Source organism: Hyalella azteca, unplaced genomic scaffold (genome assembly GCF_000764305.2).
Source record: "Hyalella azteca isolate HAZT.00-mixed unplaced genomic scaffold, Hazt_2.0.2 contig11024, whole genome shotgun sequence".
NCBI classification, from domain to species: Eukaryota; Metazoa; Arthropoda; class Malacostraca; order Amphipoda; family Hyalellidae; genus Hyalella; species Hyalella azteca.
The window spans coordinates 142,775-170,594 of NW_025941036.1; the positions used below are offsets into that span (position 1 = coordinate 142,775).

A 27,820-nucleotide genomic window follows, 5' to 3' on the forward strand; every position below is an offset into this window, starting at 1 on the left:
TACACGTTATAAACGAGACCGTAATAGTTTATTCATAAAAAATACATGCTCTTACTAATCGTAACACAATTGTTTGTTGAAATGTGATATTTACAGTGACAACCTTAATGAAATACGTGCTGACCCATGAAGGGAAGTAAGGCTTTACAGGAACACGAGACACCTCGCTTTGTTAAAAACCAATTCCCAACAGGCACTTGAATTGGACTTCACGCAGAGTGGGTTTGTGGCAGAACAGCTGGAATCTTTACTAGAACGTAAACATTCTGCCGCACTGCGCTATAGTTTAGAAGAAATTATTCAAACTAAACAGTTCCGTTTTGTAACAGTTAAGAACTACTGAATGACCACGACGTGACATAGACAAGAAATGTTCCAGGTACACAATATAGACACTGGAACGCCTGGCACAAAGAATTTCCACATTGAATGCCAATGAACACGTTCATAACCACAGCCATTTTATCCAGATGCAGACATTCGTGCAATCACGCAGGATTAAAATGATACAAATATCCACAAAAATATACAAACTAAGCGAAGTTTCGCATGGTACCGGATTGATGAGTTGAAAGATTTCCTACTGCTCACAATGAAATTAAAGTTACAGAGGTGGAGAAAATATAACAGTTTATATGACTCGGCAAGACTTATGCTGCCGTGATATCGAGAGACTCAATTTCTTGACCATCTTTCAGGAAGCTAGGGCTATGAAGAAAGAGTACAGAATGCAAAATTTTTTGCGAGATGAGCTATTCCACGAGAAAATAAGCTGAACCCCAAAAGTAACGCCAGGAAGTTAGGAGCAAACTAGGTATATATACATGATGAGCAACAGAAGCGGCAACTCGGAAAGAAATCACCAAAGTGTTCGAATTTCACCGCATTAGGTAAAGCGAAATTTGTTTATAGGCAAATCCCATTCTTGTTTCTGTGTGATCTTAGAAAAAGTGAATAATCAATCGGCATTCTATTTCGAGGTGTTTTGACGAACGTATTTTAACATGCGACAAGGTGACAAAAATTGCTAACGACATGAATAAAAATAGCCACCCAAATTAAGACAAACTGGCAAACACAATTAACTGATAACTTGGTCACTCAGCACATAATTGCAACAGCGAACAACACAGCTTCCGCTTATGTGATTTCATGAAATACTGAAAAACGGTTATTTTATGTAGCCTGTACATGCTTCCGCTTATGTGATTTCATGCAATACTGAAAAACGGTTATTTTATGTAGCCTGTACATAAGATAATAAATGGTAACAATAACAACGATTTAAATGTACAATAAAGTCAAAGGAACTGTTTTAAGTACAGCTCTATTTCTGAACTCATAACGAAATAAACTTGAACTCGAACTGGATAATTAGTTTTATTTCCGATCGCCAAATCAAACGAAATTGATGTTCAAGATTCAAATTTTACATGTAAAATTTTGCAAGGAAAGATGGGGCAAAAAGTTTTTCGCAATTATCTCATAGCACAATACTAGGAGCGATAAAGAATAATGGCACCATCTACTTACAATGTCAAGTTACTTTGAGACCGAGGGTCTCTCAAGATGACTTCTAAACTCAACCGGAACAACAAAAATAATAACACGAATATAATCACTACCATAGCAGACCAGCCTTGGTACTGACGTGTAAGGGAAATTCATAAATTATCAAATGCTTTTAAAGTGGAAACAATCAACAATGAACGAACAGCATCGCCATGCAACTACCGAGTATTTCATCCAACAACAATCAAACAAAGAACGAGACTAATTAAAAATGTAAATCGAAAACAATTTATCTTTCAAGAAACTCTACATTGACAGACAATTGCTGGCTGAAAACTATTATCCAATCCAATGATCATCACTATTGTTTTGAGAGTAAATGTATGTTTATGAAGCATAAACTTCAAATTAAATTCTCAGTCCTTACTAATCAATTCTCATAAGAGCGCACCTTAGTCGTATAGGAGCATTGTACCTTCAGGTTTAGTGTTCACTAAAACTAAAATAAAGCTCAACCATGAATTTAATCAACACGAAATAAACATCAAGAAATTATCATTAGGTTTATAATGATATTAAATTTCCATCAGAAAACCTGAGCGAATTGAAATTTCTCAACAAGATTTCACATCAGCGGAATATGAAAATTTCCGAGGGTTTTTGGGAGTCACTAAAGGAATATCTAATTGAGCTCAAAAACCAATATCACTAAAAATCACATGAAAATTTCCAACCAGAATTCAATTGGCGTTGAAATGAAGTTGATTGAATATTGTTCTAACAAAATCAACTCATTGTCAAATGCAACTTCTGGTGAAAGTTAGGTTGTTATTGGAAAAATGTTATGGCAATTAACTGAAGCATTCTTGTAAGGAAGTCATTACGTGTCGTTCGAAGCATAACCAGGCAACGAAAATTAACTTTCAGGCGATGAAAGTATGTTAGAAAACATTGAGCAGCACACAACGAAGTCTCGAGACGCTGAAACTTCAGCGCCCCAAGCCACTGAGGCAACACTCAGCTGCTCTGGCAATACAAAGCTTTCAAGGTCTTGAGTTCTTCTATCAATGCCTTATTCTGGTTCTCTAACACAGCAACGCGATTCTCCAGGCACTTTATATATTCCTTTTTCTTAGCTCTACATTCTCGGGCTGCTTCTCTGTGAGAGAGAGAAATGAAACGTGTAATTAAAACGGAGAACAATTTTTTACCTTTAGATTTGTAAACCATAAAAATAGAATCAATGACTTATATAGAAATTATATAATTTAATCCAATACATCAAGACTTGAACGATCACAATAATCTGAGCTGCAGTTGGTCTCATTACGATTATATCATGTTAATTTTCCTCTATCTATTGTTCCATTTCTGACTATTTGACCGTTATCAATCCACCTAAATTCAAATTAGACATTTCCGCGCACATATTTCAGCAATATTTTTATATTTATCGTTGATTATAATCCCTCACCTGTTCTTCATTAGTCTAACTTCTCTTTTCCTATTAGCCTCCTCGCCCATTGCGTCGGTACCGTGAAGAGAATTAGAAGTGGTGGTCGGGGCGGCAGCTGCGGCGGCCAAAACAACTCCTTGAGTCAGGCCACTGCCGTCGCTAAACTTAAGCCCGCTCAACGTACCGCCACCAACTGATGACAACGGTAACTTAGAAACTGTTTGAGCGTCCAGCCAACCGCTAACTGTGAACATCAGCAACTTATAAATCAGGAAAATAAATGTACAAAGCAAGTTACGGATTATTCTAAAACATTGGGAGCAGAATTGAATAATTCATTGAAGAGTCGTTATTTCTTACCGATAAGGAGCCCATGAACCCAGCTAGAAGATACAAAAACAATAGCTGACAAGATAGAACTATATATTTCCTGCAGTTTTGAATTTATTCCCAATAGCTTTGAAAGATTCGGAAAATGAGTAAGCATATCCCGACTGTTCTTAGACAATAAATTCCCCTCACCCCACTGCTGAGAGAATAATTCCACTTCTACTTAAGGAATGGCATGATGAATCGCAGCACGAATCTTTCCGGACAAAATATATACAGCTATCCTGTCGAAATGTATCGTGATTATCGGTTGATCGAATTTGTTATATTGCTAATTCCATGTTGACGCACCTGGAACAATAAATTGAGTGTCAGAGCCCGTGTACTGCACGATCGTGCCTTGTGATGAGGCGCTACTCATCGCCAGCGTCTGCAGGGCGTCCGCACCGCTGGTCGCCAGCTGTAGGCTGCTCGCTGGAATGACTGTAAACAATCCGAGCATTTATGCACAAGTCAGCAGTAGCGAATGAAAAGCTAAATATGAGATAACAAATAGAATGAATATTCTCAGAGAATATTCATTCTCTGAATATGAGAATGTTAAGACTAACACAATTTTTAAATAAGATTCAGAATCTAGAAGCAAATTCACGAGCATCATAGATAAATAATTAAATTCGTGGTGTGAAGTAGCATTAAACAAGGAAAATATAGGCCTCTTATAAAGTCTCTTTACCTTGCACAATGTCATCAAACCTCAAATCTCACATATCATCCAAATCTACGTCAATTAGAATGAATGCTTTTGTAGAAACTACTAACAAGCAGACAAGGAACCCTAAACACAACATTCTACTACTTAATTCTTCGAATTAACAATGACCAATAGGTATCTCATCATTCTATGGAAGAACAAAGTCAGAAAAGAATCACAGTTGCAAATTATTTGCAATGTAATGGGGACAGGTTCAATTTTCCAGCCATCTACAATTTGTGTTTGCAGGTTTTAAGAGCGAGAAGTTTTTCTCTAAACTGAAATTCATCAGAATCCGAAAACTTTTCAATTATATATCAGAAACTTATATGTAAAAATATTTTCGTTACCTATATACTATCACTAAACATTGAATTGTCATTTGAAATGCCAATTTTTAAAATTTATTATGAGATATTGAGCAATGAATAAAACTCTGATACAAGAACTTCTAAGTTGGTAAAATATTCAAAACTAGATGAAATCTGAGAAATGGAAAAATAACAAGCGTCCTAAGAAGATTCTGTGAGAAATTCCAGGACTCTCTAGAGTCACTAGAAATTAGTTTGATGTAGCATTTTGTATTACAGTACCGAATGATGTAAGCTAAATCGCTGGTCACCTTCCAAAAGGTTTGAGAAATATACATGAAAAAAAGTTTCGTTTTGTTGTTTGTTGTACAGTAACAAATGATGCAAGCTAAATAGCTGATCACCTTTCAAAATTGTTTGAGACATGTATATGAAAGTAGCTCAAAGTTGCGTTTTGTTGTACAGTAACAGTACTTACAGTAAGTAAGTTGAATGTAAGCTAATAGCTGGTCACCTTTCAAAAGTGTGAGACATGTAAAATAGCTTGAAGTTGCGGTTTGTTGTACAGTAACAAATGATGTAAGCTAAATAGCTGGTCACCTTTCAAAAGTGTGAGACATGTAAAATGGCTTGAAGTTGCGTTTTGTTGTACAGTAATAAACGATGTAAGCTAATAGCTGGTCACATTTCAAAAGTGTGAGACATGTAAAATAGCTTAAAGTTGCGTTTTGTTGTACAGTAATAAACGATGCAAGCTAAATAGCTGGTCACCTTTCAAAAGTGTGAGACATGTAAAATAGCTTAAAGTTTCGTTTTGTTGTACAGCAACAAACGATGTAAGCTAATAGCTGGTCACCTTTCAAGATTGTTTGAGACATGTAAAATAGCTTAAAGTTTCGTTTTGTTGTACAGTAACAAATGATGTAAGCTAAATAGCTGGTCACCTTTCAAGAGGCTGGCGGTGGAGTACTCCTGTCCCCCGATAGTAAGCGTGGTGGTCGGCAGGCTGCTCTCGTGACACCCGTCTCCGCCTGATGATCCCACACCGCCACCGCCTTCGTTTCGGTCTGAAACCAACAAAATCCTTAGATAGTCATAATGCTAACAACATATATGGTTTTATAGTCATTTTATAGGTGCACAATTATAGTGAAGCTATAAATTACCAACAGTCATTCTCCCTTTAATCCATGCTGACCGAGATCAACATAAATGACATCAGTGAATACCAGCCAGCACAAAATATACTACAAACCCCAACTCAAAGTAAAAAAAACAACAGGGGGGTGTAGTAGTGATAGTCCAATTGCAATTTGTGCCAATTCATCAAAAGCTCAGCAAATTGTCACCCAAAGTGTAGGTATACAATTTCGTAGTAAGCAAGAGTTATAAATTTGATGATCTAAATTCGCATGATGATCTAAATTCCCAACGGTTGAGAAATAAAATGCTGTGAATCATTCGGTTATAGCTAAAGTTGCAATCTAACTATTCAAAACAATTCATTTCAGACAGCCTGAGTAGGTACTGAGAGGAGATGGGAAGGTGTGGCCAATAGAGCCAACATGAGTGTGAGATTAAACACAGCATTTTGTTGCATATTGCAAGACAGTACCTAATTTTGGTATTATTGCAGATTAAGTACATCCAAAAAAAAGGGTGTTTTTTTTTTAAATTATATGTTTTTTGGGGTGTAGATTACGAATCTGAAATCCATTTTTGGCGGTCGGCATCGGAAATTTTTAATGGAACCTGTTCCTAACTGGACCTAACCTGCGAGGTTTCGTTGATTGGCTAACAGGTTCCATTAAAAATTTCCGATGCCGACCGCCAAAAACGGATTTCAGATTCGTAATCTACACCCCAAAAAACATATAATTCAAAAAAAAAAAAACACCCTTTTTTTTGGATGTACTTAATCTGCAATAATACCCTAATTTTTTGCTGAGGCAGCTCAGCTCTTAAACATTTTTGAAATATTTGAGATCTAAATTTTCTAATCAAATAAAATAGGGTTTTCTTATAAACCATAACAAATGTAAAAACACCTATAGTACAAACATTGATAAATAGCATGGAGCCTAATGTTTCTGTAATAATCGATGAAATTTATAACGAACTGGCCACACACAAATGAATTTTATTATCGATATTCTAGAAATTATGTGATGGGTATGCTCATCGGCAAGTACCTACACTTCCTAACAGTTTCACAAACCTCTCATCACAGCGAAGACAAGTCAATACTTCGAGTAGACTTATTGCAGGGCGAGTAATTCCGTGACGAATTCACTGAATAACTGCCACTGGGATCATATCGGGCGGAATTCCTATCAGGCCAGCCTGCTCCGTTCTGGACTAAGTAGAACTTCAGTAATCTACCTGCTGTAATTTTGAAAACTTATACGTTTCACGCGGGAAGTGAAGCGAATTGTTCAAAACAAATGAGTGAGAATAATAGCAGGAGCAAATAAATATCACGAAACACCTTTTGAACAAGTACCACCAAATTTGAACTTTTCAAGAAGAGCGCCACACCAACACATGCTTCCCAAACGAACGCATTAGCCAGACTGAAAAGGTATACCCGCGGTCAGTCTGAAGACGGAGCAAAAACGCACCATCGATTCTTGAAAAACGTCTATGGAAGCAGACACGTGGGCATGGAAGCCATGCAAGGGAACCTAACTCCTACCATGAGCGAAACCTAATGGTCGCAGTAAACTATTGGAACTTTAGAAAAAGAAGCGAGAGTACTTATTGGGTCAATATTTATTGATTGTATTTGTTTTTAAATTATTAACCAAACAAACTTCTTAATTCCTTATCGTTCTTTCCAAGTAGTTATACTCTTTTTGCTGACAGCCGAGAGAAACTTTTCTCTTGAGCACCACACAAGGTAAAAGCTATGAGTTGCACAATATATTAATATCAATAGCTACGCTTAAAAAAATTCCATGTAGCCAAAACCGTGTTAACAATAATAAACAAATTGTATGCAAGCTTGACATTCAGGAGACAACTGAAGTTTAGCATTACAGTGCTAGTCAAAGGACGGGAAATTAAAGTTCCTACAGTTGGATTTATATCAAAACCGGGTAAAACAAAACAACGACAGGTCCTTCACACAGCAGTGATCTGCTGGCTTCATATCCTCGTTTCTTCGCAATACATTTACCAACAAGAAATTACTATGACTTTTTGCAGCAAGTTTTTCATATAGCCTCATCAATTGACCTCATGGTAAATGCAGAAGTCAATTTTGATTCTTTTTTGTTGGTCGTACATCACAGTTATTACTTACAAACGTTTCAACTTTCAACATTGAGGTTGGCTACGACCAACTACGTTAATCTTATGATTCTTATCCTTATAAAAATACATAACACTGCACGAGCAGTGAACAAAACTCACCAGATAGTTCAGTTCCGCCGAGGTCGTTGAGGATTTTTCGATATGAAGGTCTTCTGACGAGTATTTGTCTCTGTTGTTTACGTCCCGTGTCGAGGTCGTCTCCGCTCTCAGCGCTAACAACCTGATTTGCACCAAACTTCACATGAGCAAATCATTATTACTGCGTAATTATTATTTTAAAATCATAATCACGTATTACTGCGCTCGGACGGGTTACATATCATCGAGTGGAAAAACCCTGATCGAAATGATGCAGAATAACTATGAATCTGAGTTAAGTTAAGAAGACCATATTGGTTGGAATTGAACGGAAAACAGAATTGTCTTCCAAACGTAAGAAAATTTATTGTTAGGACACTTTGGCAGCCGGTTCTATCAATAGTAACTAATCAAGGACAGATCACGCGCCTTACTCAACTCTCACTTTATACTGGCATTCTTACGTGGACTTCCTGCAAGCTGTGCTGCCCTGAAGCCGACTGTATGACGGAGTTCGGAGAACCTTTGAACAGCAGCACGCCACCCTTGCCAACTTGCACGGTCTGAAGGGCGGTGCTCTGGATCACACTCGCTTGGTTCTGCTGGATCACGCTCTGAGCCTGCACATGTCAAGCACGGCATGAGCAGTGATAATTTCTCGGTGCTGCCTTCGTGCAAACATCAAACATATAAAAATTAGGGCATTAGATGAAAATTAAGGAAGAAATATATTGAATGAACAATGCTTGTATGAAGGACACAAATAAATGAAGATGAAACTTTAAGCAGAAGACGTGAAAAATTTTTATTATCGACAAATCAAATTTTTAGGTACCAGAAATACTACGTGAATTTTCGGAAAATGATTTTGGGCTATCCAAATCAGGATATCACTTCGGTAGAAGATATGAAGAATTCCCACGGAATAGGTATTATATGCACTGCAAATAAACAAATAGAACTAATGTTAAGCAGTAGTTCTTCAACTGCGAATATGACGAGTTTCAAGACTAGAAGCATAACCTTCTATTGGAAAATCCCAGTTAGCAATGGTCTCTAATATGACAGTCTCATAAATGACATTGAACATGGATCCCGAGTTATTAACGTGCCTCTGAAAAAAAAAAACAATCTTAATGCAAGAAAGTGTAAGGCCATATTAGTGAAGCGACTCATGAATGGCCGCCATAAAGTGAAGTATAAGGAGTGATCATTACGAAATAAAGTGACTATAGCACTTGAAAATTAGACTTACACAGACAACGAAGTCTATTTTGTAGAGGAGCAGAATCCAAAGAGCTGTAACTTAAACGTAGTAGCAAAAACAAGGCTTATTAATTTCGAAAGTCTTAATAATTTCGAAAGGCTCTACATAAAAACTTTTTCACTGTGAAAATAATAAAACGTGGTTAGACAAGAAGCTTATTAAAGAAAATTAAACAGAAAAAGGCTGGCCTAAAAGTTCAAAACTAAAAATATAAATAAATAAAACACTAATCAATTATACAATCAATCAGTTGGTTTTGAAGCTCTTCCACTTTTTGCGGCAAACGACTGACCAGTTTTTGTATCACATCTAATGACAAAGTATAAAAATAAAATATATTACAATTTATACTTTATCCGGAGAAATTATAATCAAGAAATGACCTGAATCACACCTGGCATGATCGGCTAGACACGTTGGTCTCATCAATACGCTTCATCACTTTCAATATCATCAATACCAGGATAAATGAACTTAGGAGGTCTCCTAAACATTACATTCTTTCAACGTTGTACGACTTTTTGCGACACTTTCCAGATGAAATTTCGTGATGCCTCAACAGTGTGAGGAGATTGAGTATAATTTTGGTTTTAGAATTAGGCGGCAGAATGCTATGACAGCATACCATTCAACAGAGATGATTCAGTTGTATCGATTCAGCATTCCAGAGACTAATAAAAGTTCCAAAAAGTAAATGGGAATTACTTTATACTTTTACCATTACAAACAGTACCGGTACGTAATCGACTATGCTTATTCTAATAGATACAGTAAATCTTCTGTAGCCAAGATACAGTTCCAATTCCAATTTTTCACAGGTCCTCACAGAAACTCAAGCTGAAAACTTCGATCTCTTATTTTATTTTATGAAATTTTTGTTTGAATTCAGTGCTTCTTGCAGACAAGTGATACCCGGCACAGCACACACATGTCGCTATGACACAACCGTATAAAGCACTTCCTCGTATGCCTGACTCGGCTCATTACGTCAACATGCCTACAACATATATCATCGAAACTAACAATCACCTAAACACAAAAAGAATCGATATAAGCAATACCTTTAGTGTACCTAGCCGGTCAGATAGCTAATTCGTGATTTCCATGACAATGTATCAATCATAGAGGCAATAACTGACAATATCAATATGTAACTCTGCTCTGGCACTTAATTTGGATGTCAGGAATTTCAGCTAGAAATCAAATTCGTTCCATACATTGACATAATACCTTTGTAACTTTACTCCATGGAAGTTGATGACACACAATAGAATAGTTATTCGCTCATTATGGCCTTGTTATGAATTCTATTAGCAACGCATGAACACGTGACACCTGAGACGCGGCACCGCAGCTAAAAATAATCTTCGCACGAGCACATTCATATCTCTTATACGATACGTATTACACAGTCACTGTACAATGTTCAATAAACTTTTCCATTAAATCCACGCACAGCCTAAATTGGTCTCTGCTTGCAAGAGCATCTAACACACGCGTCGATGTGAGAAGCCTCACAACCGCAGCATACACACACCACCTACCGCCACCACCGCGCACACCGACTGCTGCTAACACCAAGTTATGGTCTAGCCAACGAGGCTATGACGTTGCCAACAGACGGCCTGTGTGCACACGCGTGTAGGTGAGTGTATACGTCATCTTGCAGCACATGCTTCACGCACACGGCATACAAACAGTACGTACCGTAGCATATCTCCATCCGGTACACTTTCGATGTTTCTTTGCAAGTTCAACAATCTGGAGCATTACATGGTTTCCATCATGTAATTAACGCACATTTAGATAATGAAGTTCACTAAACAACACGCTACGTTCGACAACAACACATGCGCTATTTAACCGTCAAACAAACATCGGCGTTTATTAAAGTCAGAATTATTTTGATTGAAGATTCTTGATTCCAATTGTTCGAGGGACATGCCAGCACTTGGCACGCTGGCCCGAAACTGTAAGAAGTTGTAAAATTTGAGCACCCCGGAGTTCATTATAACAAGTCTCGTCCTAGAAAAGAGATGATGAGAGAAAAAAATAGAAATAGAATAAAAAAATAGATATAAAACTAGAAATCAGGCAAGCATGATGGTAAGGAATAGTAGGAAAATACACATCAAGGAGTAGGGATCGCGGCGAGCGCACACGGCAGCAGGAGCATAAGACAGGCAAGATGCCCACACGTACGCCCGCCCCACAGCGGAACGCGGCAACCGCTTGGCACTTGGCAGTCCCTATGACGTCATCCACGTCCGAGCGAAGCTGCATCACGAACACTAGAGCATGGCCGGCGACAATAGGACTTTGTGCCGTCACAGACTGAGCTTCAAGTCATATCTACTGTGTGCCTATACTTCGCCAATGACACAATATGCACTTCTTTCTAAAAAGTTCATATCAACCCACAACAACAGTTTTAAGTATGGTTTAACCAAAAATTTCAGTATAGAGGAAGTAATAAATGAAATCTGTGAAGAGTACGAGCATTAGTACTATTAAAACGCATCTATCAATTAAACGTAAATAATGAACGTTCAATCATTTCAATTGTCGAGTAATAACTCAGCAGCAGTCGAAATATAATATTTTTCAATATTGAATTGTATGTGCTTTTTTGAAGCAATTTCTTTACTCATATTTTAAATGTAATTGAAATAAAATCCTGATCAACAAACTTATTCCTGTGGTTTTAACGCCCTTTATTTATACCTTAATGACTTGAATAAGTTGATAGTCAGTTGACTTATTAAGTAAGTTTAACAATATATGTGCTGGCTACGTACGGTAATCAGTAACGACAGTTTGTAAATAAAGGTTCACGACCACTGAACAAGATACAACCCAACAGAAAAAAGAACGGACATTGATTTATTACAGCCGAACATTCACTAACGACCTCTGCTGTTCGTACACTCAATATCATAGAAGATATCATTCCTTAAATAAAGATCACCTGTGTGGATACAGGCGCGTGAACTATTAAACATTATTGAAGATAAAATAGCCGGCTTAGTAGCACAGCACTGACCGCTTTGGAGCCGGCAGGGATGATTGCACCGTGCTGTGGCATCGACACAAACACGGTGTTGGGCGGCACTGCTGCAATACTAGTGGCAGTGATGGCGTTGCTGCTGTTATTGTTGTTGGTGCTGTTGCTGGTGGCAGCATCCATGCCAGTGCGCACCCTGAATCGCAATTCTTCAGACCTGTAACAACAATCCAACTTGAGATTACTGAAGCGAAAGTTCGATCATAAACATCTCCAAAATTTGAGATAAACGACAAAACTTTCTTCGAATCACTAAAAATGAAATCAACTCACAACTTTTTAATCAGAAATAAAGAGCTTAGAAAGATGAACATCAGAGTTTGATCTCTGGTTTTCAAATAGGCTTAATGCATTTGAAGAAGATAGGTCAATAAATTAATTGAGATTACTACCCGTCAAACTGTAGTCATTGGAGCAATGAGCCTGCATGTTGTCTCCACAGATGAAAGAGTTCAAGAGTTTTCCATCTTTTTGATTTGATAATAAAACCAAATGCGAAGATTTGTGTTGTAATGAGCATGTTCACGCATCTTTATTCCGTGCATTGCCGTATCAAGGATACCTTAATAGCAACATAAAAAAATTCAGTGAAGACGTTAACGAAAAAGGCTGTAAAATAAGAGAGCATTACAGTGCATTAGTTGGTTTAAATACGAGTTCAAGCTCTGTAACATCCTTTTAAACGCAAAATAGCTGGCAATAAGTTACGGTTACGATAAAAATATTAACATTACCGAATAAGCACTAGAAAGATGCCATAAAACTGGCCAGGGTTTAAATGTTACATGTATATCGAGAACAACTAATACTATAAACTGTAAGAAAAACACTTAATGAAACAATTTTTACTCACAACGGAGCTCATATATGAATTTCATACTTAAAAAAAAATCATTGCACAAAAATTAACCGAAGTTTGGAACAACTCTCATGAGATGCAAGCAGGGACAATACTTCATGGGCATCATTTGTTAACATCTGTTGTTAGAGAAGACAAGCATATCGAGAATAATTCTCATTGCTAGCAGCCAAAGAGAGCAACTACAGGGACAAATAAGCTAAAAATGAAAGATATTACATGAACATAACAAAAAAACAGATTATCAAAATGATGCTCATTTACCATTCGTAAAAAATGAGTGGAAATTTATTTTTTTCTGACATAATAATTGAAAACTTAATTGTATATAATTTCCTAAATATTAAACCAAGAATGGAGGGTTGAGACTGAAGGCTAAACGTGACACGCCAACCAGCGGGAGGTGAGGAGGCTCGTCAATTATGAAGAGGAGGGAGAGGGGGAGCGAACATACGGTCGTGCGTCACAGATAGGAACTGATGACGTCATCAAAACCCCCAGCGGGATAGCACTCCCCTCTCCCCCTCACCCTTCTGGGAACGATTTGCTTTCGTAGCGAGGTTCAACTTTCATGCGGCGGCGAGTGATGCAAGAGTGTCATCAGTTTTTGGATGGTCTACCTGCTACCAACTCACTGCTGGAGTGACGCAATAAGGAGAGATCGCCTAGAATCCCCTAGATGATGAGATAATTTTCTCCATGGACACGAGCTTAGTATAACTCATGAAACAGCAGATGCGTATGAAACTAATTCATAATTATAGATTTTAATTCGTTTTAAGAACACCCTCTTTCGATTAAATTCCCTAACATAGAAATCGGACACTTCCACACAGACATATTAGGGCTTCTTGCGGATGACTGCTATGGAAATAACATCATTTATCTTAAATTTTTGTCCCAAAATGACTTCCCTCGAGCCGATCAAACTTCCATTAAAATAATCAATTAATTAGAAGCTATAAGAATTGTTTAAAAATTATTTAATCGTCACATTTTCCTATTACGGAGAGCTACATAGATGACAGTACTATTGGTATAGACATGACGTCACCGCGACATCGACCTGTTGCACGAAGCAAGATTAAGCCGCGCCAAACATCAACTTCTAAACCACCACTAAAAACCATCAATGTTGAAGACGCTGTCGAGGCGATAAGAGCAATTTGCCTTTGCGATGAAATAGCAACTCAAATCGCGCACAACTCTAAAAAACAATGCATGGAAACAAACTGAAAGAGCGATAGGAATTTCCAGGCTTCCTGGATATGAGAATTTCTTCTGATGTAAATCGTGTCCGCAGTTATGCAATTTGAGTGATCAATCAATGTTGAAGAAGTAACGTAATCAAATTCAGATTCGTTATCGAAGTTTTCGCATAATAAAAAATAAACATCCTGGTGGGTCGCTGAACAAAATGCGTTCAATCATTCAAAGCATATTTTGACCTTGTCTCGAAGTGGCATTTTATTTATTCAATTTTCATTCAAATAAATAAAGACACAAGGCAGCAATTAAAAAATTTAGTCTCATTCTTTAATCTCAAAAAGAAACTTTAAATGTGCAGCATCAACAACAATAATATTTGTGCAGGCATGAAATGATTCGTGTATTTTGCACGTATAGATGCATAACCGCACCTTCATATATGAACATATCTTAGGGTACAAAGACAAGAAATAACTGAGCGATGATGTACAATCTGTCGTGGCATCTCATGGGACGAAATTTGATGGAATATAAGTAAATAACGTCATTTTCCTAAACTAAAAAACGTCATTTACAACGGTTTGAACCATTGCTTATTATATCAGTTCGGTCTCGACAATTCTTGTTAATAAAGTTAAGACTTGTTGTACTATATAAATTATTGTGCGTATTAAGTCATCTATTCAGTCACGATACGTTTTCAAACAATATCGTTGGCCTGGAACTGGAACAATAATATAAACATGTATAAATTAGGTGCTTGTAAAGGTAATGCTGGTGATTTTGCATCATACGAAATAGAACATTAGCGAAATTTTTATGGAAGTGATACAATATAACAGAACAACAAATAACACGGCTCACGACGATACGATAAAAAATGTCACGTGTCACCTGTTACCATCATGAGATGTTCAGTGATTAAAAGTAAGTTTTATCAATGACTCGAAAATATTCAGTTGTTCATGTATGTTTCCGGCAAATGTCATCTACAATAAATAGCTTACATGATAACACAAAATGAAACGTCGCCGTTGCTAAATACAGAAATAGCAACTTTCCAGAAATTTATTTGCACAATGGAGGCCACTACATGGAAGCCCCGCGATCGGATGTCGATATGCCTGATGTTTTTTTCAAGATCGTGGGAGCAAGAATGGCTGAATTACCATGACGTGAGGCTCGTTGAGTGCCCCATAAGATAAGAGTAGAGCTGCTGGTTATCTTATCACGACACGAATGGCTACACCTCCGGCAAGTGTTAACCGACCATTGCCATCCAAACATCACACTCTACAATTCTTGCGACATCACAAAATCCATAAACCAGTCCAACTTCAGGTTTATGACACTAACGACCAATTACTGACGATTAAATCGATTTGAAATCATCAATACGATTTGGTTTAACAGAAACTTCTAATTTATCAACAGTTAGTATAGTCGGCAGCTGTCAAGATCTTTGGATTACCCAGTCGATTTCGGATGATAATTAGCTGATGGATTACAAAAATCATAGTTGGATGTTAATACATTGCATTAAAATATAGAGCTCATGAATTATTTCAAGTTCATTCTGCATTTCGCGTTTTTTCCACAAGGCGACAGCAAATATACAATACAAAATAATCGAGGAATAAGCGTCTGATTCGTATGTATATACTCGAACCTTTCACAGGTCCTTGACGATTTGAGAAGAATTAAACACATCCCACTGTCAGTCACCTAATAGTTATATTCATTATAAGTTGACTGTCTAAGTCAGAAAAACGTACCTGACAGTTACTTAATTAAGCTTCTGAATACGCGATTACCACGAAAGAACATTCGATTCGCCAGTAAATACGTATCTATTGCGAGCCGAAACTTTTTTGTTTATTCTGCAGGTACACCGAATATCTCCGAGACCGTATAAAATACACTTCTGGCAACGGACTGTTAAAAAGCTTCATTGCTTATTACCAGGTTAAACTGATGTACGGTACAATATACATTCCATCAGGTGAAGTAGACATTTACATGTACAATTACTTTGTTTTTGAGATCGATTTGTATATTGTGAGTCGAATCCAATTAAAACGTATATAATCGAAAATTTGATTGTTTTATATTTTTTTATTTGACCTCTTTTCAATTACTTAAGCAACCCCAGAGAATATAAAAATTCATATCGTGTCGAAATCATGATTATCGTGGTAACATACTGATGGGATTGATATTGTGGAAACATGCTCGTATATAACAAGTATGTATTCAGTATTCTAAGATCTCGCATCAAAAAACACAAACACACCCTACGCAATATATATAATTTTTACATTTGAAAGTCACTCAATAAGAATCCAGTAAATGATTCCAAACTGAAATGAATATGAATTCATAAATCATAATTAATTAATTACCCCTTCAAACCAACATCTTATGACAGAGCTTGCGAATTTGATGCATGTTGCCGTATACCGGTACGGGCTGTTATAGAGCACGTATCCACGATACTTATCTAACCGCCATATTATCTGGACCTGAAAATTTTTTAGTGGGAGAAGGGACTGGATCAAAACTGGGAGGAAGGGACTGGCTCAAAAAAAAAATTTTTTTTTCGACATTTAAATTTATTTACGATCACACAATAATTTTGTTTTCTACTGCACGGGCTCCATCAATGTTCCAACAGATACTACTTCCTTTCCCTGCATACGACGGCAGAGGGCAGTCACTGTGTACCAGCCTTGACCGAACTTCCTTTAGGATATCCATGCAGCGAGCGTGGCCGTTTCCGCGTAGACGCGCAGCACTCTCTCATGAAGGCGTGCATGCCACAACAAATACTGTAATACATGCGCTTTATTGACATCTCTAACACAGTGTGGTATGTACCATTACTAGTATCACTAATAAACATCACTAATAGCACACATATAGCTTTACTTAAAGGTATCGTCAGCCCAAAAGTTGCATAGAGTCGCACCGTGTAAGTGTCGAAATGGTAATTCCCAGCAATTCTGTATGACAGAGAACATTAAACAGTCTGTACTTAAAGAGTCGCACATATCTAGTCGATTAGATTAATTTCTGAGAACACAAATTTGAACCGGTAAATACACACAAAATAGATTATAAATAATAGGATTTTTGACATAATATAAGGTACAACACAAAAATAACAAATACATACAAGAACAAGTCAAGTGAATAGATGATATTAAGGCTGAGGTAGAGATTTATATTCACGTACAGGCTGTCATTCATGAGTTCCATCAAAACGAAAGAACGGGGGATGAAATAGACAGAAAGGAGCATCCAAGTTATTGATCATTGTCCCGTCAGTCGGATTATCATAGAATAGAGACGTGATAATACGACGTGAAAGCTTAACAGCAGGGGACACACACAAGGAGACTCTTGCTGACGTCTTCTCTTGAAATAGAGTGAAGTCTTGATAGGAAAGGCAGGTAATTGGACCGTCTGGACAAAAATTTATCGTCAGAGTTCATTTGATCATGAAATGAGCAGCAGTTCAAATAATGTGATTACTAAATAATTTGCAAGTCAAGCAGTTTGTATAATTCCGGTTGTTAGTATAGCTGACCAAGCGATGTAAAGGATAAAAACTACGTATTGCCACTGCACAACGATTGATGATAAGCGCACTCCAGGCCATGTAAAGGTCGAGTCGAATACAATAAAAAACACCGATGTCGTCCCTCAGTCAGTTAGTTATCCACTATTCCAAACGTAACCCTCGGGTATTTGTGTCTAGAAGGTACGGTGGTCGGAAAAGCTCACGATTCATTTTTTTCAAAGGGTTAGTTATTCGAGAAAAATCTACCATCTGGCTCCGTTGATTCGTGGAAATTCATGCGAAGTGAAGGATTTCGCGAGCTATGGATGGCGAATGCTACGTATTGACAGATACTGTGGACAGAAGGTTTAGTGATAGAATGACCTGGTATATCATTTCAATAGGTAGTTCCAAATTACAGAGCACGACATTTAGTTGCTGAACATTTTCCGTGTAAGAAAACTTCGCGCATTCGGGATCACAATTAAGCACGAGACTAATTGATACAGCGAGACTCTTGCAGTTGCAGCAACAGAGCAAAACTTCGTATGGTTTGCTTGTCCTTCGAACTATTGGTCCCCGAATTTACGCTTTCATTAAATAAGTAATCTGAATACTAGTAGTGAAGATACTCCACTGTTGTGCCGTACTGATAGTATCGAAAATTGCTAATAGTCTTAAAAAAGGTTTTCGCCTTTTACTTATTATAACTTATTAAAATAATAAAACGTGCGAATAGCTAAACTGAAGCCCGGATGTCCGAAAAACGGATAACTTACTCACCGCATGACATTCAATAAGTTCTCTCTCGTCTCTCCTATAAAGGTATTCAACGCTTATGCAGCTGCGCTGGCGTGCCACATGTTTGGTAGACGTTAAAATTCATCAATTGTTAGCTCACCGTTCTCTCGTATAACTAACGTTTCAATCTTTACAATATCAAATTTAATCTCCCATGAAATGAAGCCTTCTAGCCTCTAGGTGACAGTCTGGTCAAATTTTCAGTGACAGCCGTGGCTCTAAGTGATTTATCACGTCTAATGAGCTTAGCGAAGCTTATTCATGTTTTACCAAAAATCTCATTAGAACAGTTGAATAAGAAAGCAACTTGCGCAGAATAGTGAAAATCACAATAAATTATTAATTACTATTGGCAAGTCTTCTATAAATAATTTGTGACGGTAGAAGTAGTAACTAAATTTTGTTCGGTTTAATCCATTGGTCTCCGACTGACTGAACAAATTGCGTTCCAATGGCGCGAAATGCTTCCGAGTGCCTGTCTATGCAAAATTGCAAACTGATCACAGCCCACACTCCCACAGGCATATCTAATGATGTCATTAAGATATGTCAAAGAAAGAATTTTAAAGCATTAAATGCTATGGAATATATTTGAATACAAAGTTATTTTTGTTAAACAGAGAACTAGAGATAAACACGAAGCAGCAAATGACTCACACCTTACTTCCATAGTTAGACGAACGCTAATTCGTAAAAATCATCCGATCGGACACGCTACGCCACATAATTTCTAATTAGATAAACTTTAAGGATTTTCAGAATGATTTTAGGTCGGGTTATGAACTTATGATATTTATTATTTAGCAACGCTTAAATAACATTCAAAGTTCATTAGCTGAAAAATTTGATCAGGCAACATGCACATGCAGAAATGATTCTCTTCAAGGTCATCCATGATCTACTGTGGCTCGCAACTTCCGCCATCTACGGCTGGTAGATCCTTCTAACGTAGGACGGGAACCTTCGAGTGACACAACGATTGAAGACAACCTACCTTATGGTTACGTCGATGATAGACCCGCTTCCCAGTGGAGGTGGCGAGGCTACGTCAAGCCGCACGTCAGAGCTACGACACACTGCGTCACGATCCGCTGACGCCAGCCTCTACTGGTTTAGTCGAAAAATAGCGTTCAAATTCAGAAAGGTTCGCTCAACACCTACACATTCTGGATTTTTAGGAGCTCATAAGCATCTTCTTCTGATGTAAATCTTTATATACTGCGTGTCGAATGATATCATTTGCTATTTGTATCCGAAATTTTCATGTCAAACAAATAAAGCAAAGGCTTTTGAATTTTCTTTCAAGAGGAGCACGTTATTTTTCCTAGAGCGTTTGTGTTGGTCGATTACGTATACAAGAGATACGAAAATTTATGAATGAGTACGAATTTATACAGACCCCGACACAGGTCTCTCAGCAAACCTACTCTGCTTGTATGGAGCTTCGTGATTGGCTACGGTTTGAAGCTACATCTACGTGATTGGTTGAATCGATAGTACTATTCCGGAAAGATGACGTCATCTTTGAGGAGTCATATGGATATGGATCTACTTCTAGTGAAAAAATTTGTCCGTTGTTATATAGATTAACGCAAAAAATTATTCACGCAAATGAACTGTTATTTTGTAGGCACTTATAATGTGTCAGTATTTCTGCTTGCTACATGAGCTGTTTCATCTCCGATATAGAATTAGGGAAATTACTTGTTAGAATGGCTATCCCATTCATTCCTCTGCTCACGTTAAGATAGCTGATAATTAATTGCTTTACTCCAATTTTTAATAATCAATGGTCCTCGAAAATTGAGCGTTCAACAAAAAAAAAAAACACAGAGATATTGAGATGCAACAAAATTTATAAGTTCAACAATATAATAAAACGCTTGATGGAATCGCTCTCATTATAATGTAAAATCATTCTAATACATAGCTGAATATTTTTTTATAAGATTCAAGGTCCAAACATTATTGCTCACGAACCGGTAATCGTATTAGGCCATAAAAGACTGTAAACCATTAATATGTCTTAGATATTATCTATATCAACTAATATTGATGACAAACTCAAACAAATTCTTCATCTTCAAGCATTTGTCACACCGCAATGCTGCTACATATCTCTACTCCATTCTATCCTATTATTATTTTAGGCATCCTATTGAATCCTAGCTTGACACCAGGAGAAGTCGGCACATATTGGGATAACGCTAATAAAACAAACTAGTGAAAATACATTTATTTTCTATAAATTAACAAAAGAATGACTAGAACCGTTGCATAAGCCACAAATTGTCTGATACATCTTGAGCGGATGTACAATAAAAAGCAAAGAACAAGAACAAAGGAGAGAGAACTTCCATTCAAATAACTCAAAACATAAACGACTACTGTTCTGAGAAGCATTCAATAACCATCACAATATGATACAACGGCCACCACGTGTTCAGATGGTGCAATATAGTGTAGTGATGCATGCTGGAAGTAATGCCATATAATGTAGAGATGTTATGCAACATATAACCAGGTAATGAGTGATGTCAGTAAACAGCCTGGCTCGAGGAAAAGGTAATTTGGCCAATGGTAGAACTAATATCATTAGTTAAACTAAGATTTGGCCAATCGAAACACCAGATAAATGTACAGGCATTGACAATATTTATAGATATTGTGTAACCTTTAAAGTTGTTGAACGTTTGAAAAGGTACAACAACTCTAAATAAAAACATTATAACAATGTTGGTATACTTAACAAAAAAATATATTGTAACGTACTTCTAACTATAAAAAAAAAACCAACGGCTGCAAAATTATCAAAATGAACAAAAAGGTCGCTTGAGTTATTTGACAGGGACAAGAATCATTAATAATATACCTTGTGTATCAATGTTGAAAACCAAGTTTTCAAAAACGTGAGAAAGCATCAAGTGTTCACGAACAGTTTCGATTCACAAACAGTTTTTTTATTCTGAATATGACGTGGAATGTCGTTTCCATGGTTTCTTTTCAGGTAATGAGAGCAATCTTTCATTCACATATAAAATATAGTCGAGATTTTAAATAACGAATTTGAAATTCTCTCACGGAAAAATATACTTTATTCCAAAGCTAGAATTATCGAGTGAAGTAAGATTATGAGATTAAAATTTGAAGTTAGACGTACAAGGACCCATCAGCAGGACCCAGGTATCTGATGGCGATGAGGATGACGTCTATGATGGTCCACACGCCAAGACCTCCGAAGCTGAACAGCTTGCCGATGCCTTCTTGCCAATGTCCCAAGTAGAACCTGACAACACCAACATACATTTGGGCAGAATTTTTTAAAACTGCACTCAAATTTTATATCAGGGAGGTGAAAAAGATATTTTTGGGTGACCATCTAGAGTTTACGTTTTTTCCCTATCATAAATATCTGAAAATATCAATAAACTACAGATCAAACCAAATATTTCTCAGTATTATCAATAGTTGCGGATAATGAGTGGAAATGCAAGTGGAAATTTGACCAGAAGAAGAACGAATGAGTGAGAACCACAAATGGCAGATATGATCATTGAAAAGATGTACCTGTCAGCGCCGAAGCCACCCAGCGTGATGGAGAGGAAGAGGGCAGAGCTCCAGTGATAGCCTGAAGTCCAGTTGCATTCACGCCTCTTCAAGAAGTTACGCCGCCCAAGGCACACAACATCGCGTCCCACCGTGCAATTTGATCTGCAAATAAGTTGATTGTACTGGAACCAGCTAATACTGTTTGCAACTTTATCTTTCTATAGAGTCTCACGTTTTGTTTGATTTCCTTTCAATATGCAAATGTTCCTTCCGAATAGTGTCATTGCAAAAGAATAATTTATCATGTTTTATTTTAGATATTTAAAATAATAGAAAGAGTACGGTACATTGCAGATAAAATTTCCTCAGAACTATGTTGGTAACATTAAAAAAATTTAAAAACTTTTTGACTTCGATATACCTCGAAAAATGAAACTAGGAGTATTTTCTAGTCAGCAAAATAAAATCTTTGAAGCTTCTGCAGAAGCATCTCACTCTGAATAATATTTGTTTATTGCTTGTGGAAAGTCTCAAATATCCATCCGACTAACAGGCACATAGCGTAAACATATCTGAGTGTTGAGTCATTCTGGATGTTTAAATAAACAGGAATTTAGATAGCAAAACTAGAGCATTCTTGCACTCTGTGGTAGAGGCTGGTGTATGAGAGATTAAACATGGAACAAATGTACCCAGTGTGCCTCGCAACGATCCTATACCAGTAGTTGGTTAATTCAGGCCCAGTGAACGGCTATTTAGAACAAGTGTCATACGTATGACACTTAATAAGAAAATCACATTTAAAGCCTACTGACATAAAAAGCCCTTTTCAGGTTAATGGTTGGAAGAAAGTCAACATGGAAGCAGCTATAATCAATGGATAAGACTGATCATCTGACTTTGATTTTTAATGGCAATAGTTCCGATAGAATGGAAATAGCTCAGGTGCCTTGTCTCATTGATGTACGGAAATTCATGCACAATTGCTTACGTGTACAGCGGCCGAGGTGTGTCAACTGAGTTACATTTGCTGTAGCCCGTACAGAAGTGCTGCCACTCCTCCGTTTGGTAGCAATACTGACACACCATTTCTTTCACAACTTCATGGCCAATACTTCCTGTACCACCCTGTAATACAATAAACTTTCACTTAAAAGGAAATAAAATCATATGATATCTACAGCAGTTTCAAAATACTACCAAAGTGCTTCTTTTATTACATAAATAACATGAAAAAAATGTACCCTCAATCATCAAGTAGTTCATATCCTTGATATTCCTGCATTTGTAATAAAAATATCGCAGTCAGGCCTAATTAGATAATATCCTGAGGTGATAAGCACTGAAGCAGAAATTGTACCTTACAGGATTAATAATAAATAGAAGCAAACTGGCTGAGAATTTCCCTTTTTCCATAATAACTCACATTCCGAATTTAAGCAGATGAATTAACAGAACAGTAACAAAACAATCACATTTCAAAAGTATAAATTTTAACTGCAAAGAAATCAGGTTATTTAAAATCAGTAGCTCAATTTTTAAATGACTTTAGAGAATGTTAATGAAGTTACACTGACTGGGGTACAGGAGACTTTGGGCTTTGGTCTGCAAGTCACATTGAGCTTTTCTCCATAAACACAAGTGCAGTTGAAGTTGCAGAGCAAGCAGTCAGCAGGCAAGTCACTGCACTTCACAGCCGTGTCTGAACTGCTGGTCCCTGAAGTGGGGCAGTTGTCAATTGACTCATTATGAGGGTCCTGGAAAAAAATCATTAGAAACAGCTCAATACAAGAAGAGTTATTTATGAAGATTAATAATAAAAAACTTGAACAACAGACACAAAGCACATCTATAAATAAAATTACATACAGTGCAGTTGAGTGGCAAGCATGAGGCTGGCTTAGAAACTGTTGTTGTGGGAGCATCAACTTGATTGGCTTCAAGGGCTTCAGGAGATGATTTGCCTCGGACATCACTATCTCCACTGCTGCTGCTTCTAACTCCTGCAAAATCACAAATTAAGTACAAAGTTTCTTCATTTTTTTCAAGGATTTTAAATCAATGCATTATTATATGCCATTATCTATTTAGCAGTTAATTATGTTCATATTATTTTTGGTATAAAGTGGAAGGAATTAAAGCCAAAGAATTAGAACTAGTATATTGAATTAAAGCTCATTAAATTCTCTAACATCAGCAACTAACCTGATGCTGCAAAGGTGAGTATGAAAAATAATGTTGTGACAGATTTGTTTGAACACCAAACCATAATAGCAACTTTTTTTGCCCCAGCTAAACAAATGCTTATATTTGAATATCTTATAGTTTTGTACCCTGGAATACTGGATGGAGAAAAGAGAGATTGAATAAATGGTTGTCAGCCTGGTTAAAAAAGCAAAACCGCTATTTTATTTACACAAAAACAATAAAGTGTACAGCTCCATCTCCAACAAGCTAAACCATGAAGCAGGAAATGTGTAATGCAAGATAACAAGATTCAATTGAAAGATTTTATAGACTTTGACAAATGACTACAATTTACAAAAATTCCATTATTTGCTTATGACTAAGAAAGAACATTAAGTCATCAACAAACAGAGAATTAGCTGCCACAAATGACATGTAGGTTTCCATTTAATAGATGCTGCACTCACTTTGCTGCTTGTCAATAAAAAAAAAACATATAATACTGGTTAGAAATTATAATTTGTTGGGTTAGATTACCACATAAAAACAATGTTTTTAGCGCATTTTCTCATTTATGAAAAAAATGCACTATTGTGCTTGCTATGTCCATCTGTCTGTCTGTCTGTCTCTCCGTCCGTGTGTACGTAATCTCAAGTTTTCATCAACGAGAAAATGCGCTCTCTGTCACTCACTGCAGTGAGTACTGAGTTATATTTTTTCAATCATGCTAAAAAGTTGTGGTTCAGTTTGTTTACCTTATGAATTGTTTCATACATACATAAAATAAATTAAAAAGATATGAAACTACTTAAAAACAATTTTTTTTATACAGGCAGTGTAGAATTTTCCAGGGTCTTAAATTAACCAGTACACAGAGCATATTGGAAAGGCCATCACACAAACCAATCACAGTCACAGGAGAAGATGACATCACAAACAATCACAGCCTGGAGAGGATAGCATTGCAATCACAGCCTAGAGAGGATGATATCACAATGCCACAAACAATTGCAGTCTGAAGTGGATGACAGCACAATCCCATCAACCAATCACAGTCTGGAATGGATGACATCACAATCCCACAAGCAGTTGCAGTCTTGAGTGGATGACATGACAATCCCTTTAACCCATCACAGTCTGGAGTGGATGACATCACTATCACAGAAACAATTGCAGTCTGGAGTGGATGACATAACAATTCCATCAACCCATCACAGTCTAGAGTGGATGACATCAGAATCACAGAAACAATTGCAGTCTGGAGTGGATGACATGACATTCCACCAACCCATCACAGTCTGGAGTGGATGACATCACAATCCCAGAAGCAATTGCAGTCTAGAGTGGATGGCATCACAACCCCACCAACCCTTCACAGTCTGGAGTGGATAACATCACAATCCTGCTAACCAATCACAGTCTGAAGTAGATGACATCACATTCCCACATGTGGTGGCATTCTAAATGCCTCTGAAATTTACATGTACCTATGAATGTAGGAGCAAAGTGCCCAAAATAGGAAAAGGAGCAGAGCGCGCTGAAAAGGAAAAGAAAAGGAGCGCATAGCCTCCAAAAGGAGCGGAAGGCCCCAGACAAGTGCACTACCACACTGCAGCCCAAATGACTTGGCATTTCCTTAACAATTAGCACTCTATGCTAATGTGCCCTTGAATTGCACACTTCAATACTGCCCTTGAATTGTAACCATGAAGTGTGAAGTACTCTTGTCATCCTGCTGTAGCTAAATGACCACCTATTTACTGGAATTCCACCATGTTCCCACAATCAATCAGTCTGAAGAGGATGCAATCACAATACCAACAAAACACAGTATGGACATGTCATGCATGTGCCTATAAATGACAAGCTTTATGCACTATATCCTACAATTCCTGCCTGGCTATGTTGATATTATTGGTAATAGGCATTGATGGTATACTACTCAGTAATTACAAAATGGAGGTGCCATTATGGTATTAATAATTTTAGAATTGTATTCTAACTGAAAAAAATTTGCATGCTAGAAACTAGAGCAATAAATAATTAGTTGCATAAAATAAGGACATAAGGCAGGTCATTCCTTGCCTGTCACCTTGAAATTATAGGAGATTAAAACTCAAAATTGTGGAAAATGATTAGGCCATTGCTAACTACTGGGCTGAGACTCTGAGTAGCATTGAATCAGACCAAAATGGACTGTTACGGACATTTACAATGCATGAAGAATAATAAAATGTAATTATTATAAATAATAAAATTATTTATTCCCAGTATAAATAATAAAATGGTTATTTATTCTTAGTAGGCTAATCACAAGGCCTGGCATGCAGGCCACGGTCACATGGCCCAGTGAGCCCACTCCTTGCCCCTGGTACCACCAGTGCTAGTAGTTGACAGTTAGTATGACCAGAATTGTTGAGTTGGAAGCTTTGTTATTGCCTTATGTCATTGCAGGAGGACCTTTAGGAAGGTATCTCAAATTCTTGATATCAGTCCATCACTCTTTGCGCAGGAGGCGGAGGAGGGTTGCTAACCTACATCCATAGCAATCTTCAATTCAGGGAGCTCACCAACTTCCAAACTTATATTAATGGAGCAGAGAGATCTGTAGTGGAAATAAGAGATGGAAGGAACTTCACATTGAGAACTGGTGCAGTTATTAGTTATTCATTGGAATTTTGCATTAGAATTATGCTTGGCTTTGGAATTTACTTTACATTAATGATTTTACTTCCTTGTCTGGACTAGAGAAGAAAAACCGAAAAATTACATAATGAGAAAAACACAGCACAGACATTAAATAAACGAGCATGAAAGCCAAAGGGTTGGGCTAAAAAGCAATATAGCTCCCCCTGCAACACCGGAGGGGGGTGGGCCTGGGCGGCACTCAGTCGAGTGACGTTGTGGTGATCATCATCATCATCATCATCATCATCACTCTTTGCGCAGAGCTGAGCAGTATTGATCGCCTACAGATGTTGTATCAGCTAGAATTGTTGACAACTTCTTCCCAAAGCTGTAAATCTAGGATGTGCAACTTCTGACAACTTGGCAAGCAGCCCATGATTCCAAAGCTATGTTGGCTACTAATTACATAGATGAGAACAATACCGTTACCGTACATAGTGGAAAATATGTGGTAGTGCTTAATCTTTAATATAAAAATCTATATGAAGTTGGAAAATGAATTGTATAAAAAATTACATGGTTGAGGTATTAAGCAGCTATTCCATATGGCAATTGGACCGATTTTTAAGATTTGAAAATATCTACCCTAATTGCCACAAACTTCTCCACAGCACTTCTGTCACCTGCTTCCAAGAGAAACAATTTATTTATGTTGTTGACAAAAACAAGTCTCAACTTTGGAACTTTCTAGTGCAATCAAAAAAGATTCTTAGTTATTATGTGGCAATTGAACCCTACAGACGATAATTCTGATCAGTGTTACACAGCTTTTATTGATGAGCATTGAGTGGCAAGTCAAGTGCAGGTGCAGTAGGAGTTGCTGTCCTGCTGAGAGCCTGAGTGCATAGTGTTAAAGCAGAAAATTTTTATGACTTTTC

The 27,820-nt window shown here is 37.2% G+C and overlaps 2 protein-coding genes across 3 annotated transcripts; both read right to left on the minus strand.

Annotated features, from left to right (window-relative positions):
- Positions 1-11: 11 nt before the first annotated feature.
- LOC108678124 (cyclic AMP-dependent transcription factor ATF-1) lies at positions 12-19,583 on the minus strand. The gene is made up of 8 exons (XM_018166471.2): positions 19,513-19,583; positions 12,067-12,244; positions 8,221-8,376; positions 7,778-7,898; positions 5,308-5,430; positions 3,650-3,781; positions 2,987-3,161; positions 12-2,671 (listed from the first exon to the last, which is right to left on the minus strand). The coding sequence occupies exons 2-8, from the start codon at positions 12,208-12,210 to the stop codon at positions 2,530-2,532; spliced, it is 993 nt and encodes a 330-aa protein (XP_018021960.1). The 5' UTR covers positions 12,211-12,244; positions 19,513-19,583; the 3' UTR covers positions 12-2,529.
- Positions 19,584-21,295: 1,712 nt separating this feature from the next.
- LOC108678118 (TM2 domain-containing protein almondex) lies at positions 21,296-24,712 on the minus strand. Of its 2 annotated transcripts, XM_018166464.2 has the most exons (6): positions 24,273-24,712; positions 23,937-24,070; positions 23,645-23,824; positions 23,059-23,195; positions 22,086-22,229; positions 21,296-21,804 (listed from the first exon to the last, which is right to left on the minus strand). In XM_018166464.2, the coding sequence occupies exons 1-6, from the start codon at positions 24,334-24,336 to the stop codon at positions 21,669-21,671; spliced, it is 795 nt and encodes a 264-aa protein (XP_018021953.1). In that variant the 5' UTR covers positions 24,337-24,712; the 3' UTR covers positions 21,296-21,668. The 2 variants fall into 2 exon arrangements, with proteins under 2 accessions (XP_018021953.1, XP_018021954.1); XM_018166465.2 differs by lacking the exon at positions 24,273-24,712 and having other exon boundaries at positions 23,645-23,784; positions 23,937-24,018.
- Between the last annotated feature and the right edge of the window lie 3,108 nt (positions 24,713-27,820).